This window comes from Castanea sativa, chromosome 2 (assembly GCF_040712315.1).
Source record: "Castanea sativa cultivar Marrone di Chiusa Pesio chromosome 2, ASM4071231v1".
Lineage (NCBI taxonomy): Eukaryota > Viridiplantae > Streptophyta > Magnoliopsida > Fagales > Fagaceae > Castanea > Castanea sativa.
Window position 1 is genome coordinate 24,415,314 of NC_134014.1, and position 16,408 is coordinate 24,431,721.

The 16,408-nt window shown below is 33.1% G+C and overlaps 1 protein-coding gene across 1 annotated transcript; it reads right to left on the reverse strand.

Moving 5' to 3' along the window:
* Positions 1-12,226, reverse strand: LOC142624717 (uncharacterized). The gene is made up of 13 exons (XM_075798435.1): positions 11,870-12,226; positions 11,630-11,779; positions 11,070-11,240; positions 9,408-9,551; positions 8,043-8,148; positions 7,809-7,957; positions 7,546-7,671; positions 6,530-6,673; positions 3,625-3,712; positions 3,037-3,410; positions 1,572-1,895; positions 487-717; positions 1-296 (listed from the first exon to the last, which is right to left on the reverse strand). Exons 1-13 carry the CDS (start codon positions 12,101-12,103, stop codon positions 162-164), a joined length of 2,376 nt encoding a protein of 791 aa, XP_075654550.1. The 5' UTR covers positions 12,104-12,226; the 3' UTR covers positions 1-161.
* Positions 12,227-16,408: the final 4,182 nt, after the last annotated feature.

A 16,408-nucleotide genomic window follows, 5' to 3' on the forward strand; every position in this document is an offset into this window, starting at 1 on the left:
TAATAGAAAAAAGGTGTGTATAATATATACAAACATAATTTTGGATCTCAATGTCGGCACAACACTGGCAAATGTATTACAATAACCTTAGTGCATTTGTGCCTGTTCATCAAATTATGCACAATTTAGGTGCCTTAAACCGCTAAGTTAGAGCAAAATATTTACAAAAATGTATCACGGACTATACGTGCTAATACCCGTGAAGATAATCTACTGAGCACCTCCGGGAGCACCTTGGTGGATATGCCTGGCAACACTGGAAGAAGCTCTTGGATGACCTGTTCAACGTTCACATCCTGTTGACACCAACAAAGTAATAATCAGAGACAGGCAGTCAAGAAAGAACATCTGCACTGTGTTGATACACAGAAGAAACAATGGGGAAAGAAATAGGTCAGTACAAAGCATCTACATTTGTGAAAAGGAACATAAGGATGAGTTTGTGTATAGTCTGAAATTTAATGGTTAAGCACAATCCCTTAATACCTGATTTGATGTTCTTGATGTTGCACTTCCTGTAGTCAGAAACTCAACGACCTTTTGAACATTATTCAATATAACTTTGTCTTCTTCGTTTATTGTTGGTACAAGTGCTGCTGGCTTAAAAGGTCCAAAAGCAGGAACCAAACTAAAAACTGGGACAGCATTTCTAATTCCTAGAACTGACAATATTTGTACCAACTGATCCCTAGTAACTGCATCAATGCCCTTTACAATCTGCTTTCCATGTAAATAACAATAGTTACATATTTGAAATACCTTCCATACAATCAAGTTCAATGCATACTAGTAAGACAGTAAGTCACTAATTCTTATCTTAGGCTCAGCCCCTTGTGAGAAAAAAACATCACAAAGCCATAGCACTAGTTAAGAAAAGCTTTTTAATGGGGGGAAAAGAATTAATGAAATCGCATATCAAAACTGAGAAATAGCCACTATTAACACGTGAGAAATTTGAATAAATGAAAAAGATGAAGCAAATGCTGAGTTACATCTGCTGATATGGTAGTTAGACTTCGTATATAAATTACAAACAAAAGAAAGTCAGCAAGAACAGGTAAAATAGCTTGAAAGAAAATAATTACTGCCCCCTTCATGTCTTGCTGATCTTAAAAGTTTACTTGTTATAATCAATACAAGTGAGAAAAGAGGTAAATAGAGAAGAAAAACATTAGCATAATGATCTAAGATAGCATATTTTTAGGGTTGCTGGGAAAACAAAAATTGTGGTCAATATTGTCGTTTCTCCACTGGATCTAATGGTAATATTATTATCTTTTTTTGAGAATCAGTTTTTAGTGTAGGCAGGAATTGAACTCCAAATCTCTTATTCAATCATCAGAGACTTTACCAGTTGAGCTAACTAGAACCCACCTAATGGTAATATCATTATCATTTCAGATGAGTTCGATGGAAAAAAAATATAATAATTTTTTTTAATAGATAAATGATTACTATAACTATTATTATCATATCATTGCCCTTACACATTAGTAGGATATGAAGCTAATAAAATGCTACAACATAGTGAACAACACTACAGTCTCATAACTAAAGAGTTCTAGAAGTACCTCATCCAAAAGAAATTCTCGAAAAAAATTCCCTTTATCAGACAACAGAAATGCTAAAGCTGCCCTTGTTTGAATTGGCTGCTGTGGTTGAGATACAGTGGATAACAATCCAGGAATGACGTATCCTGTTTGTCTTTGCAATATGCCAAGTTCAGCCATGTCCCCATTCAAACTCTCTCCACCTCCACTTTTTGCTGCAGTAATGAAATTTTCAAAGGCTTGCATAACATCAATGAATCTTTCAGCGTCAAAAACTCCAGATTTCCCATATATTGTGTAGCGTAAAGCATTCCTTAACCGTGGGGATTCATCAGTCAGCAGCCTCTAACAATAAAATTAGAAGTAAGAACATAAATAACTCCAATCTAGATGTTTAGAGCATTCAGAGAACAACAATAGATTAGACAACAGTATAGCCAAATTGTGAATAACCTGCTAGAATTATTGCCCATATAATCCCACCTAAGCTCAACTAGTGTAAAACTACTTCCAAGACATGCATCATATTCATTAAGCACTATTAAATTACAAATTATCCCAAAAGTTTAAGCTATTGGGAAATGATAAATTTAATCATTTAACCATATAATTCTAACACTTCCCCTTACATGTGGGCTCAAACTCTCTTTTAATAGGTGAGGCCAGCAAGTGGTATTTTAAATAGGAGGTAAAGTGGAGGAGACAAGAAGTGAACTTAGAACTTCTTACTCTGATACCATGGTAAATTACCAATTGTCTCAAAAGATTAAACTATTAAGAAATGATAAATTTAATCATTTAACCATATACTTCTAACAAACTCAACCATTTACAAAAGTTTTATCATTGAATTTTATTAGCTATACTAACATCCACTATCCACTAAGAAAGGCAACATTACATGAACCTCGAATTGATTATAAAAAAAATTTAACCACATCCTTCCCATAGGGACTGTCTGGAATAAGTTCATGCACCAAAGAGGTGGCATATATTTTAGCAGTCAAAGATTACGTTTTGTATCTCCAGTTTAACAAATCTTAATGGCAAATTTCAAATCGATGACCTATTAGCTAGGATGCATAGACACGGACACGGACACGGACACGGACACGGACACGGGTACGATATGGTGACACGAGTAATTTTTGAAAAATTATAACATGATACAGCAAATAAAACACCGTTATGACATAGGTACAACATAGATACGACACGGGTACGGCACCCCAAATGAGGTGTCCGTCATGCATCCTAGGCTATTAGATTGACTATATCAGTTTATATAAACCTAAACAATTTCCAGCTAATTGCAAAAACAAAAAAAACAAAAAAAAGGTCATTTCAACTATTTTAGAAGTGTACATAAGGTCACGTTTACAGACTGAAAGGGCACTGCGTGTTAGCAACAGGGCTAATATGAGCACCAACATATTTCTTCATAAAAAGATAATAGATTTCTAAAGAGACTTAGAGAGTATTATACCTGTGCAATATATGGATATGCCTCATCTACAATAGCAAAATCAGAATTTCCCACTAAAGCTATGCCTTCCAGCACCCCAATTGCCCTGATTATAAGAGCAAAATAAGGAGGTATTCTAAATGGATAATCAAAAGTTATTTGTGCCAAATCTGAAGCCAGCTCCTGGAAGTTGATATTTTTGGCTCCTCCACCTTCAAGTGCCTGATCAAAAACTTTAGCCAAAACAGGCAAGATGGGATCTAAATTAACCCCCTCTGGGATGAAACCAAGTTTAACAAAGTCTTTGACTATAGATCCATAATCTCGATGAATGAGGTGAGCAATTGCTTCAATCATTCCATATTTTTGATCATCAGTTAATTTTGTAACTAGACCTGTTACAAAAAAATTATACTTTAGGATGCTCAAAAAAATTGGCCTTCACAACAAAAAGAAGAATTAACTGTCCATTATATGTGTCGCAGAGAGAACTTCTAAATCATGGTAAAAGTACTACATATGCATTATGAAAGGATGAAACTTATAATGCTTCTAACCATGTGAAAGGATGATCTTTAATCATATACTCGAATTGAAGAATATTATTACCAAAGTCAAGTATGGCTAGCTTTCCATCTGGAGTGCGGATTAGATTTCCTGGATGAGGGTCTGCATGGAAAAATCCAGTATCCAGCAACTGTAATGAAAAGGCAACATGTTGATGTTTAAAATAAAATGACGCCCAAGTAGGAACTAGGAATTCGCACCAATAATAAGATGCAATTATATGAACAAAAGCAATTGCAAGTATATTTCTATTTTCATTCACAACACATACATTTCAATGAGTGGGCAAAAGTTATATAAAGTGCAAAAATATAATATCAGAAGCATTTGTGGAGAAGAAAATTCAGATTTTGATGATATATGAATAAATCCTGGAAATAAGTATACATTAATTATGCATGTGACTGGGTGCCAGTGATGTAAAGTGCAAACTTGTCAAATCCCAATTGAAACACAGGGACACAACAAATCATCTAGTTGGCAATTTATTCTACTTTCACTCTGTTGACCAAAGGTGCACAGCATTGCATTAAACGTCAACCGTGTTAACAAGAGAAGTGTATATCAGGTTTAACTATATTAATTTCCTAATGGATTCAATGAAGAAAATTTTACATCATTGCACCCAAAATGCACAAAGCATTTCAATCTGCATAAAAACCAACATGACCTACTAAACATCACCAAAATTTTAGACTCTTGATTATTTTTGGCCACTTATGAACAACCTCAGTGAGTTTTCAGCACACAGGATCTTATATTCAGCTTCCAATGACAAAATATATCTAGTGATTTTGGGGGCTGATTCAGGGTGGATGGGATAGGGTTGTGTTCAGGTTGGGGTATCATTGGTCTTGTGTCTAGCATGTGGTCGCTAAAAAAATCTATGGATTTTGGGTACTGGTTCATGTGTACAGTGCAGGATTGTGTTTTGGCTTGCCTATTAGTGTTTGGGGCTGAAAATTCTTAGTAGATGAGGCCCGCATGCAACAAATGGAAAACAAGACAGAGAAATAGACTGAGACAAGGGGGCAAAAAATCAACCTAGAATCACACTAGGGTTCTTGCACATCATACCCAAAAGAGATGATTCAACCTAGGTTCATCCATAGATTCTTGAGCATCAAACATCATCAAATGCATATCCCTTTCCTTTCTTTTCCATTTCCTTCAGAAAACATGAATGCATTCTCAACATAGGGCTTCTATGGACCCCACTTTCATTGCCTTTTGAAACATTAGAACACGTTATATAAACTTCTACCCACCCAATGTATTAAGACAAGCTTAATATAGACCTCTACCTATACATTACGTTAAGATATGCCTTATAATAACCTCGCTTATAGTCCAACCCTATTAAACCAGCTGCTGGAACAATATAGAAAGACCAACATACCCCACACTTAAAATCTATTCAATAATATATTTGATAATTCTATAGTTACAACAATAGGGGAAGGAGTCAAGAGCCTTGTAGCTCAACTGGCACCTCCTGATGCTTCCAACAGAGACAACAAGGGTTCAAATCCCTTCCCCCATTGTAACTATCGAATTTATAAAATACAAATAAGAGGAAAAAAATTGAATGGGCAGTATAGTGATAGGAATGCTAATGTAATTTCTACTAACAGAGACGTCTTGCTGCCTGCACCATTTCAATAAACTAACATTTAATTTAATAATTAATATAATTTCTACTAGAAGAAATATGAACATCTTTAACTTGTTAGAAAGACTAGAACCTAACACCATTTGTTGATATTACATTCCAGACAGTATGATGATAGGAATGCTAATGTAATTCCAAGGAATTTTTACTTTTTGTTATAATTTTTTAGAGTATTGTTTTATCTATTTCATCCATATTATATATCAGATCATAATTTTATATTTATCTAAATATGCTTTAGTCTTTTTGTAACTTTAAATGATATGGAAACTAGATTTAGTGGTATCTTTTACTCCCTAGTTCTACCAAGACAAATACTAGTGTCATTTAAGGGATTGGGAGCATTCTCCAATATATTCAATGCATTTTTTTTTATATAAGTAAATGTTAAATATGTTATTTATTATAACCATATTTAGATTCAAGTATGTTTTCTTTCATATGTTATTTGTTACAACCATATTAATTACCTTGACTAGAATAATCAACATTTGTTTTGGGGTGGGGGGGGGGGGGGGGGGGCATGGCAGACATAGATATTCACCCAATTTATTTGGAGCAAGAATCACTAACTTAACTAACCATTTATCAACTCAGAATTTGTGGCTTGCCAAAGTGGTTGAATTAATTTCTAGTAGGATATAGTAAAACCAATCAGGAATAGAAGGGGTAATCTCTACTGTAAGTAAAACAAACAAGAAATAAAAATGTTTGTTTTCTAATAGTACCACTCATATATTATACATAATCCAAATAAACCTTATTTGTCAAACATTTTATTATAATTCACTCACTAACACTAGTTTTTCCTACTGTTGTTAGACTCCACAATGTTGACATAAACAACTTGTTTTTGTTTTTGTTTTTGTTTTATTTTATTTATTTATTTTAAATTTAATGAAATAAATTTATTGATTAAAAATAGACCAAGTAAAAAGGGGAAAACAAGAATTGTTTTGAATTTCTTCTTGAATTTAGTAAGGCCTAATTTAAGCAACTATTAGCACTTACCTGAAAACCCAGGGTGAAAAGTGAGAGAGCGCATCAAACAATCACACGTTCAACCAATAAAGACAGTTAATTGTTTAGGTTCAGTGTTGATAATCGAAAGAAAATTGTTGCCATATATATATATATATATATATAGAGAGAGAGAGAGAGAGACAGAGAGAGAAGTTAAAAAAAAAATACAGGAATCAAATTTTAGGAGATGTATGTTAGTCATGTTCCACATTGAATCCTGAAAAACAGAGTGAAAACTAGAGAAAAGCTTACCTGCTTTAGGTAGCATATGACTCCAACATTAACCAGTTCTCCTACATCACTTTCTTTACTTTGTGACAGCTTCTCTCCTTCTATCCATCCTGTAGTAAGAACCTTTCTTGAAGTATATTTCTGGTAGGTTTTGGGTACAACAACCTGAAACACACAAGCTTTTTAAGTAGTATTAGACATAATCTCCCACAGATTAAGATAAAAATCTCCAACAAGTGAGATTTTTATACATGCAAAAAGATGAAATAGAAAATAAAAAGCAATAGATAAATAACATACTATCGTCACTTACCAGAGTACATGAACTGCAAGTTTGAAAAGGCACATACATGATGTTATAAGACTAAGGAACTAATTAATTGCAGTCCATTGGTAATTATGTCAGCAGAAAATCTAGCCTAGACCTATTCCCGGGCATGATTAAACATATACTTCACATGCCAAGGTTTTCAGTCAGCTGGCATCACAGGCTCACAGCTCATTTGAAGAATTTGCATCATGTTATTGCAGGTTTGATATCCAAAATAACCATAGGCATTTCATACCCAAGGATTGGCATGAAAGTACATATAAGGAACAGACCCTTTCGCTTCAAGCATATTTATCATTGTTAAATGTAAACATGGCAAAATGGCAGTTGAGGGACATTATCCTGCAGCCAAAAACTTCATTCCTTTACAGAAGAATGTCATGCTAGAAAAGGCACCTGAGTCTATATACACTATATTGACTGTTAAACATTGCAATGGGACCATGACAGCTATTGTTAAACAGCATGCTCATTGGACAATGGTCAATAGACTAGTCCTACACAGAGCTTAACTGAATTTAGAACATCTTGCCCATGCTTTATTTTAACTTGACCATTTTAGTTATTTCATTGCCTAATTTACACCTTTTAGCATTACTTCATGATATGTAAACAAAATAGAAGTTTCTAACTAAGCTTGACAGCATAAATCAACAGAAACTTCTTGCAACAAAATAAAGTATACATTCAGAGTTTTTAGAAAAACCTGAGGAAGGTCCTTCTTCATCATTTCAGCAAAGATTTTTCCATTTTCCCCTTCATTAACATAATCTAACTCTTCGAAAAAACGAGCGGCCCATTCATCAACCAATCCGACTACGTCTACTGAGATCTGAAAAATATAAGCAGAAAGCCAAGGGATGGGGTGTGGATAAGCCATTATTGCTAACTATAGTTACTCCTTCAAAAGAAGGGAATTGTTTTTAAGAAAGAGATAAGTGACTATAAATCAGATCTGCTTAACACTACCTGCGGAAACTTCCGTAGAACCAAACCCAAGTTCCGTATTACGTACAAATCGACTGTAACTGTCTCAAGAACAAATGGCCTTTGCACTTTGACAGCCACCAGATCCCCATTTTCCTTCAAACGGCCCTTATACACCTGTCCAAGAGATGCTGCCATTGCAGAATAAAGAATAAATACTTTGGAACTAAGTGAACTTCAGAATTCTAGTATATAAAAGGTTATCTGGGAGGCTACCAGCAGCAATTGGTGAAGATGATAGCTCAGAATAGACATTATTCCATGGCTGACCAAGTTCCTCCTCAATAAGAGCCATAGCTACATCATCTGGAAATGAAGGAACCTTCACATATCATTAAACAGAATATCAGCAATGAAGAGGGGTACCTACTATATATAAATTCATACAATACCAAGCAGAAATCAAGCTATGTGACATCTCTCCTCATTTGACAAGTGGAGATCTAAGGATGGATTGGATATGTTACAAGATTGGGACTGTAATATTATGTATTGTAGTTTCATTTACCAAAAAATAAGAAAAGGGGGGTGGGGGAGGTGTTTATATAATATTTATAGAGTTTAAAATATGAAAACTTGATATTCAAATTCATATTCAATTGCATTAACTGCAACTGACAACAGGGACAGGACAAGCCTTCCCAATGTCTGCCTGAGTAAAACATGAAGTTGAAAGGCCTTCTCCACAAGCTTGGCTCATCCTAATTTATTAAGAACACCATGATCCAAAGCTTGTGAGCCACCTTGGACACTTTCCTTTATAGATCTTCTAATAAGACTCATACCTCACAATTCAAACAGTGCTGGAAATTATCTTAATCCACAAGCCCAGATTGTTTTTGTCGTTTTTACACCCATAATTTACTGCCCACTTAAAAAAGCCTCACTGATTCACGTCTGCATTTTACATTTGGCGTTTTTCAGTTTTTTAGAAGCGTGTTTCTGTCTTTTCCAGTGGGTCCCATGCACTGTTCACGAGACCCACAAACCTCTTTTTTCACCAAAACTTTAATTAAAAATGGATACTATTCACACATTAAAAAATTATTTTACTACAATATTTTCAGTTTTTAGCAAAATAAACGGTATCCAAACACATCCTGACTAATCAAAGGTCATATTTAGTGTACGAAGCTCCCACTTTTGTGAAGTCATGGTAGGCAACCTTACCCCCAATTTGTTTCAATCAAAAAGCCTCATTGACCGATCAAAGGTACTAGCTGAAATTATGTCAAACATGTGTAAATTCTAGCAGATATATATATTTAGGCAAGATAATGCAACCGAATATTCTTGTAATGTACCCATCTTTATTCTAACATAACTGAATGTTATGGATATCCTATAGACACAGTTCTTATGGGCAGGGTCATGTATCTGAGATTTACTCGACTGGGTGGGTACACGAAATCAAAGTGGCTCTGACTTGAAGAGGTTCTTTGTCATCCAAAAAAAAATCCCCCCTTTTGTCTTTTAGAAGATCTCAGCATAGGGATAGTACCTTTGATCAAATGCAATCACATCACTAATGGAAAAGAAAACTAATAATAATAAATAGATAAAAAAGAACAAACACTTTACCTTATCACAAAGTTTTTGCAGCTCAATCATTGCAGAAGGTGACAGTATATCTGGTCGAATGCTCAATGCTTGACCAAGTTTGATATATGCCGGACCCAAAGAGGTAACAATTTCCCTTAACTCAATTGCTCTAGCGACTTCATTCTGATTATGGAAAAGCAATTAGAGAGAAAAAGCATACATTAAATGAGAAGTTGCTTTCAAAGATTGGACATAAACAAACTTATCCAAAAATGAGAGAGATTGGACATGAAAAAGGGCTCATTTCAAACCTGTAGCTACATTAAGACCAATTAAGGAACACTACAACTACATGCAAGTTTTTTGAAAGCATATCTGCCTCATAATTTGCAATGCATGACATCAATTAATGGAGGAATCCCATAGCAGGAAAAAGAGCTTCAAGGTGAAAGTTATTGTCATTAATCAATGCAGCAGTTTAAAACTGAAAGATATTAATCCATCACAAGAATTTAAAAAGAAAAAAATAAAAATAAAAGGATGCAGCCATACTACGTGGGAAGTACATGAGATTCACAAGAATAAACAAAGATCTAAGAAATCCAAAAAGAAGAGGTAAAACCTAATCTGGCTCTCATCCAATTGAAGAGTGATCTCAGAACATCTCAGTTTAAGTAATGAAACTTCAGTTCCAACAAAGGTCCTAGCATTTCTATCCCTCCAGATGCACACATCAAGCACAAAGAGAGAGCATTCCACACATCCAAGCATTGATGCCTCTTTCTTTTATTTGATCTCTTTTTTGTCACTTGGATTAGGGAGGGGAATGAGGGGTTAAAGGGTTTTCCTAAATCCAAATTGGCAAAAATAAAGAAGAAGAATAGCAAGCTGAAAGACAAATGAAAATAACAACTGAAAAGTCAGCACAAGCATCTCACAGTACCAGTCTACCTAGACACAGTCATCTAAGAATATGATAGAGACTAAATTATCATCTGAAAGCTGTCAGTCCAGATGACACCAACTTTACAGCACATCTATAAATAAAAAAGGTATATGCAAAATTGTAAATATTGCATATCTACAAACGCAGGAGAGTGAGAGAGAAAGAGAGAGAGCAGTTTCCTTCTAAAAAGGTTTGGTTTCTTCATGTCTTGAGATCAAGGAACAACAACAAAAAATGAAGTCATTTGACAACTAAAAGTTAGAAGGCTTCACAAATATATATATATATATATATTTTTTTTTTTTTAAATAACAACAACAACAACAACACCACATATGTACACACAAAGACACACACACACACACACCCATACTTGTATGTATAGTTTTCGATTCATATACCTTTCTTAAGAATATATGTCATTCCCAACACATGCAGTATTAACCAAGCTTCCTTTCCTTCAAGAGTGCACAAACTCACAAAACCATAACAGCAAAGGCTTTTCAAAAACCATTGCATTAGGTCTAAGAAACAAATTCGGTATATAGATACACAAAAAGTAAAAACCATAATGGAAGTTGGTTCAGGGGAAGAAAAAGCAAAACATCATAGAGATCATAGATGGTACATGAACTCAAAAATATTTTCCCAATCATGAAAAACAAACTGACATTCTACAAATTGTTTAATGAGTTAATTGATCTTGTGAAAATACCATCAGCTCAAAAAAAGTAAAGAAGGAAACAAATATGTACCTCTTTGACCTTCTTGTTTATCACATCCAAAGCAAGGCGTGAAAGAAAACCCCCAGCAACAGATAGCAACTGGACAATACGTGTTGCAACAGCACGTGGTCGTTTTCCCCAATATGCTGAAATGCTAGCAGGGTCATACACCAACGGCAAAAACTCACTGCTTTCATCTACCTAAGGAAGCAGCAAAAAGAACATTACGAGAGGCAAATAGTCATACCAACTAGAAAGCTTCAGTTTAAAGGCCTCGCAAAAGAAATCATGATGGATATCAAACTATCATTTCTTAACCTCTCGTGAAAGAATGTAGCCTCCAACAGTTACCATTTTATATGTTGCCCAGGTCATTTTAGAAACACCATCCACTCTAAAAGCTGACTAATCGTGTGCAAGACTTAAAATTATATATACAATTTGTATATGGAACAGTAATTGTTTTTATTTTTTTCTTTTTAATTAGTTCATGTTAGGCCTATAAAATAGAATTGAAGCAAACCGTTTAATTTAGATAAGACAGAGACAAATAGCACAATAAAATAGAATTGAAGCAATAAATTAAAGACCTCAACAAGGCGAAGCTGAACATCATCCGCAGCAAACTGTGAATCCTTTAGATTCTGACCCCGAAGACCTCTCATCAGTATCGCTAACTCTTCATTTTCTTCCATCTGTGCCCTCACTCTTTTTATTTCCTGTGATACTTCTCCAATTCTCTGCCATTCCATTCATTAACTTATTAAAATATGTAAGTACTAAGTAATAAATAAATAAATAAATCAAATCGAAGTAGTAAAAAAAATTACCGTGGAAGCTCCGTTGACGGATTTCGATTTGACTGAGTTTGGTGGTGGTGGTGACGTGGAAGAGGGTTTGGGATCGGTGGCGATGGCGAAAACCCGGTTGGATCTGGTCCATCTGTTTGGGAGTGAAAAACGGGCTGGAAAGTAGGTGCACCTGAAACTGAGACTGAGACTGAGATGCTCGGTTCCACAACAGCCGAGCTGTGCTGCTGCTGCTGCTGCTGCTGTAGCAACCATAGTGGAACAGAGCAGAGAGTCTCTTCTCTTTTTTTGTCAGGTAGATTTCAATAATAACAAGGTGAGAAGAGTTTCTTCTATTAGTTTTAGTTTACACCTTCTTCTTCTTCGTCTTCTAATATTTGTTTAGTTTGTACTTTGTACTGCTGGTGGTGGTGGTGGGAATGAACAAGGCTTGGCCGTTGGAGGAACACGTGGCATTATGAATGAGTGGTTCACTTCCACTGTCCTTTTCCTTCTCCTACGGACCTACTCCCTATTCTACTTCTCTCGCACACGTCCTACTTCCCGTTTTTATTATACCAGGAAATTAAGGTACTTTTTGAAAATTGAAAATAGTGTGAAACTTATTTTTAATGAAAAAATAGCTGAAAGGTGCGTGATCAGTATATAAACAGGGTAAAATAGTGCGTAAATAGTACTTTGTCCCTTAAAGCTAAAATGAGTGCAAGAAAAAAAAAAAAAAAAAAAAAAAAAGGGAAAATGCAAATGCCAGCTTTTCATCTGTATCCAAACCAAGCCTAGATGTAAAGGGAATCTGATTTTCTCTTTCAAGCTCCTCATAGTAGGAAGATAGATTTCCTTTAAAACAGGTGAGTATTCAAATTTCAAAACTTAAAGAAAATTATATTTTTTATAAATTGACAATTTTAACTATTTTTCTTTATCTTTTAAGCAATTAAGATAAAATATAAAACAAATCATTAATATATTTTCTTTTATCTTTATCTTCTCCTGCCAAAATAACATAAACAGAATAAACAACTCTATTAATATATTCTTTAACAAAGTTCTATTTAGGTTTCACGTGTGAAAGAAAAAGTTTGAAGAAAATCCTTCATTATTACTAGGTATTCACTTTTTTTGTTATGTGTGTGTTGCTCAACAAATTATTAATAATTTATATTTTGTTTTTCATTATTTATTTAGAAGAATTTTTTTAAAAAAATGACTTGGTAGTTCACATTCAAATCTAAGGATAGAATGAGAAAAATAAATAATTCATTTAAGATTTCTAGGAATAAACCAAACATTATCATCTCACATTCCTAAGAATCTCAAGAGATTCCCAATGAAACCAAACATAGAATTTAGATTTTTTTTCACAAATTATCAAGCCAATTGTTAAAAATTAAAATGCATTTAATACTTCATTATTAAGTAATGATTTATATATTTTGCGAAAACTAATTATAAACTGTATACATTCCAAATAATAAAAAAATAAGCGAAAACACCCCTACACTTTGGTAACATTCAATTTGATCCAAGATATTATTAATTTATAATCAATTTAATCTCTGCTATTAATTCATTGTCAGAAAATGACTATGTGGCAAATGATGTGGACTATTAACACTCATGAAGCTTGCGCGGCAAATAAAATAATAATAATAAAATGAAAAATGATATGTCCACAATATTTTTATAACAAATTTTAAATAGCAGGTTGTTACTTGTTGTTATTATTGGGGCAAAAACATAATCTTCGTGTTAGGTTCAAATTTGAACCAATAATAACTAACTACCTGTGATTTGTTGTAAAAATGTTATAAAAATGTTATGGACGTAACATCTCTCAAATAAAATGTAATAACCATCTAAAAAGATGACACGTAAGCTTTTAAATAAAAAATCCAAAATCCAAAAATAAAATATGAATAAAAATTTATTTTCTATCTCACTTTCTTACCAACCAACACACCAACAAACACAACTTACGCATACAGTTTCGGTAAAATGTGATATTGAGAAGGGGTTTATCACTTATTTCATGTGAGTGTATTTCCTTATCTCATCCCTTCTCCTGTATATATGTGTGTTTCTCAAAAAAAATTTTAAAAAAAGGGTAAACTATATATTTAGTCCCTAACTTTTACACCATATTTCAATTTGGTCCTTAACCTTTTGATTTTGTCAATTTGGTCCCTAACCTTTTAATGTTATGTCAATTTAGTCCTTGCCATTATATATTAGATGAAAATTGCTTACATGACAAACGGCCAAAATAAAATTTTAGTTTATTGTCATATCAACGGAAACTAATTTTTTAATTTGGCCATTAGACACGTCATCAATTTTCATCCAAAAGATAACTATAGGGACTAAATTGACACAGTACTAAAAGGTTTGGGACTAAATTGACACAATTAAAAGGTTTGAGATTAAATTAAAATATGGTGTATAGGATAGAGACCAAATACGTAGTTTATCCGAAAAAAAAAAAAAAAAAAAAAAAAAAAAAAAAAAAAAAAAAAAAAAAAAAAAAAAAAAAAAAAAAAAAAAAAAAACAAAACAAAACAAAACAAAACAAAACAAAACAAAACAAAACAAACAAACAAACACAAATGAAATTTTCACTTACACGTCTTTTAAAAAAAAAATCAAATCAAATCTGAAACACAAAAAAGGTGTCCACTGTGACCGAAAGGTTGAACAAGAGGTGAGTTTGGTCATCGGTGTTAACGAAGTCCGAAAGCTAAAAAAAAAAATCTCAGAATCATCATCATCGAACGGGTTCAAGTACTACTACTGTGATCGTAACATTTCTATGGGTATGAACCTCAATAACATGTCTAAAGTTTGGTCGTCACTCGTCAGTTATTCTATAATTTCTAAAGTTACGAACTCAATAAAAATTCTATGGGTATTTTTATACATTTTTTCACTCACAAGTATTTCCAAAAAACTGAAAACTGTTGTTTAAAAACATGTATCAAATGAGACCTTAAATTTTATTTCTTTTGGACGTAGTAATGAGATTTTTCTTGAGTTTGTTGGTGTGTTTGGTTGGTAAGAAAGTGAGAGAGAATAAAATTTTTATTTATTATTTTTGTTATTTGGATTTTTTTATTTAATATATGACGTGGCATTCATATAAATATTTATTCTATTTTATTATTATTATCTTACTAGACATGTAAGTTTTAAGTGTGTCAACAATGCACACCATTTGACACATAGACATTTTTCATTGATAAGTTAACAGTAGAGATCAAATTGATGACAAATTAAAAATAATAAGGACCAAATTGACTGTTACAAAAATGTAGGGACCGAATTAATTACAACTCCAAAATATAAGGACTAAAATTGTGTTTTTAACCAAAAAAAAAAAGTATCTACATCTGCAGTCATCTATACTACTATTTAAGGGGTTTCTTCTGTTTAGACCATATTTTTCTTCTGGTTCCAAAATAACCCAAATACTCATAATTTTAAGTAAAGACAAAACTAAATGATAGTCAAGTAAAAATATATGTATAACTTCCACTAAAAGCATTCCCGACAAAATCGTAGCGTTCTCTAAGGCAAGTTTCTTAGAATCACCTTACCCACATTTTCCATGTATCCTATCTTCACACAAACTGCCCCAAAAAAGAAAACCTCCAAAAGGACTCTGCTCTCTCTCTCTCTCTCTCTCTCTCTCTCTCTCTCTCTCTCTCTCTCTCTCTCTCTCTCTCTCTCTCTCTCTCTTTGTAATGTTCGGGTAGATATTGAAGAATAGGAACTACAAAGGGAAGATGGCAAGCAACTACCTGGCCAAAAAAAAAAATTACTATTATTCTTTCTCTCTATTTAATCTTTGTAGTTTGTTTATGTTGAATTTTATGAAAAAAGTTTCTCTAGTAGTTTTTTTATTTTTGAATTTTGTTGAATTACAATTTTAACCCTATTTTTAATTTTTTAAGAATAAGGATTATCTAATTAAATTAGGAGTATTTTTGACATTTTTTAAAACCATAACTAACTATGTTCCTATTATCTTCCAATTATCAAAACATTAACCACTGCAATAACAAAATTGCCAAAAAAATTATGATAATTACGGAATACTAGCCTCTGAGCACGCGCAAACGTGTGCTTAAAGGTTTTTTTTTTTTTTTTTGGTAAAGGTTAATAATTTGAATCCATTATAATTTAAGACTACTATATTTTTCAATTACAAAATACCTAGAGGTATGATGAAAAAAATATTTCATCAACAAACACATAACACTCGTCACACCTCTTTGTATTATGTGATTGAAAAATATAGTAATCCCAAATTATAATGGATTCAAATTATTAACTTTTACCCCAAAAAAATAAAAGAGCCTCTGAGCACGCTCGTATTAACACATGTATTTTTCTCTTCTTCTTTTTTTAAATGTACATTACAACTCATAATTTTGAGCATTTATTAGTTTTTAATTTGTGCCTTAACACACTCGTTTATAGGACCTTTAAAAGTTTAACATTCATTTATCTAATTCGCTTTTGAATTCCATGAGTTCAACTTTAAAATAAAAATTATATGTTTAA

What these genes read in the sequence shown, in the direction of transcription:
- LOC142624717 (XM_075798435.1), bottom strand. Translation starts at nt 12,103, where the DNA reads ATGGTTGCTACAGCAGCAGCAGCAGCAGCAGCACAGCTCGGCTGTTGT. An exon ending in TAAACAAGAAGGTCAAAGAG is followed by an intron (nt 9,552 to 11,069) that starts GTACATATTTGT and finishes TTCCATAATCAG; the next exon opens with AATGAAGTCGCTAGAGCAAT. An exon ending in CATATCCATATATTGCACAG is followed by an intron (nt 1,896 to 3,036) that starts GTATAATACTCT and finishes TTTTATTGTTAG; the next exon opens with AGGCTGCTGACTGATGAATC.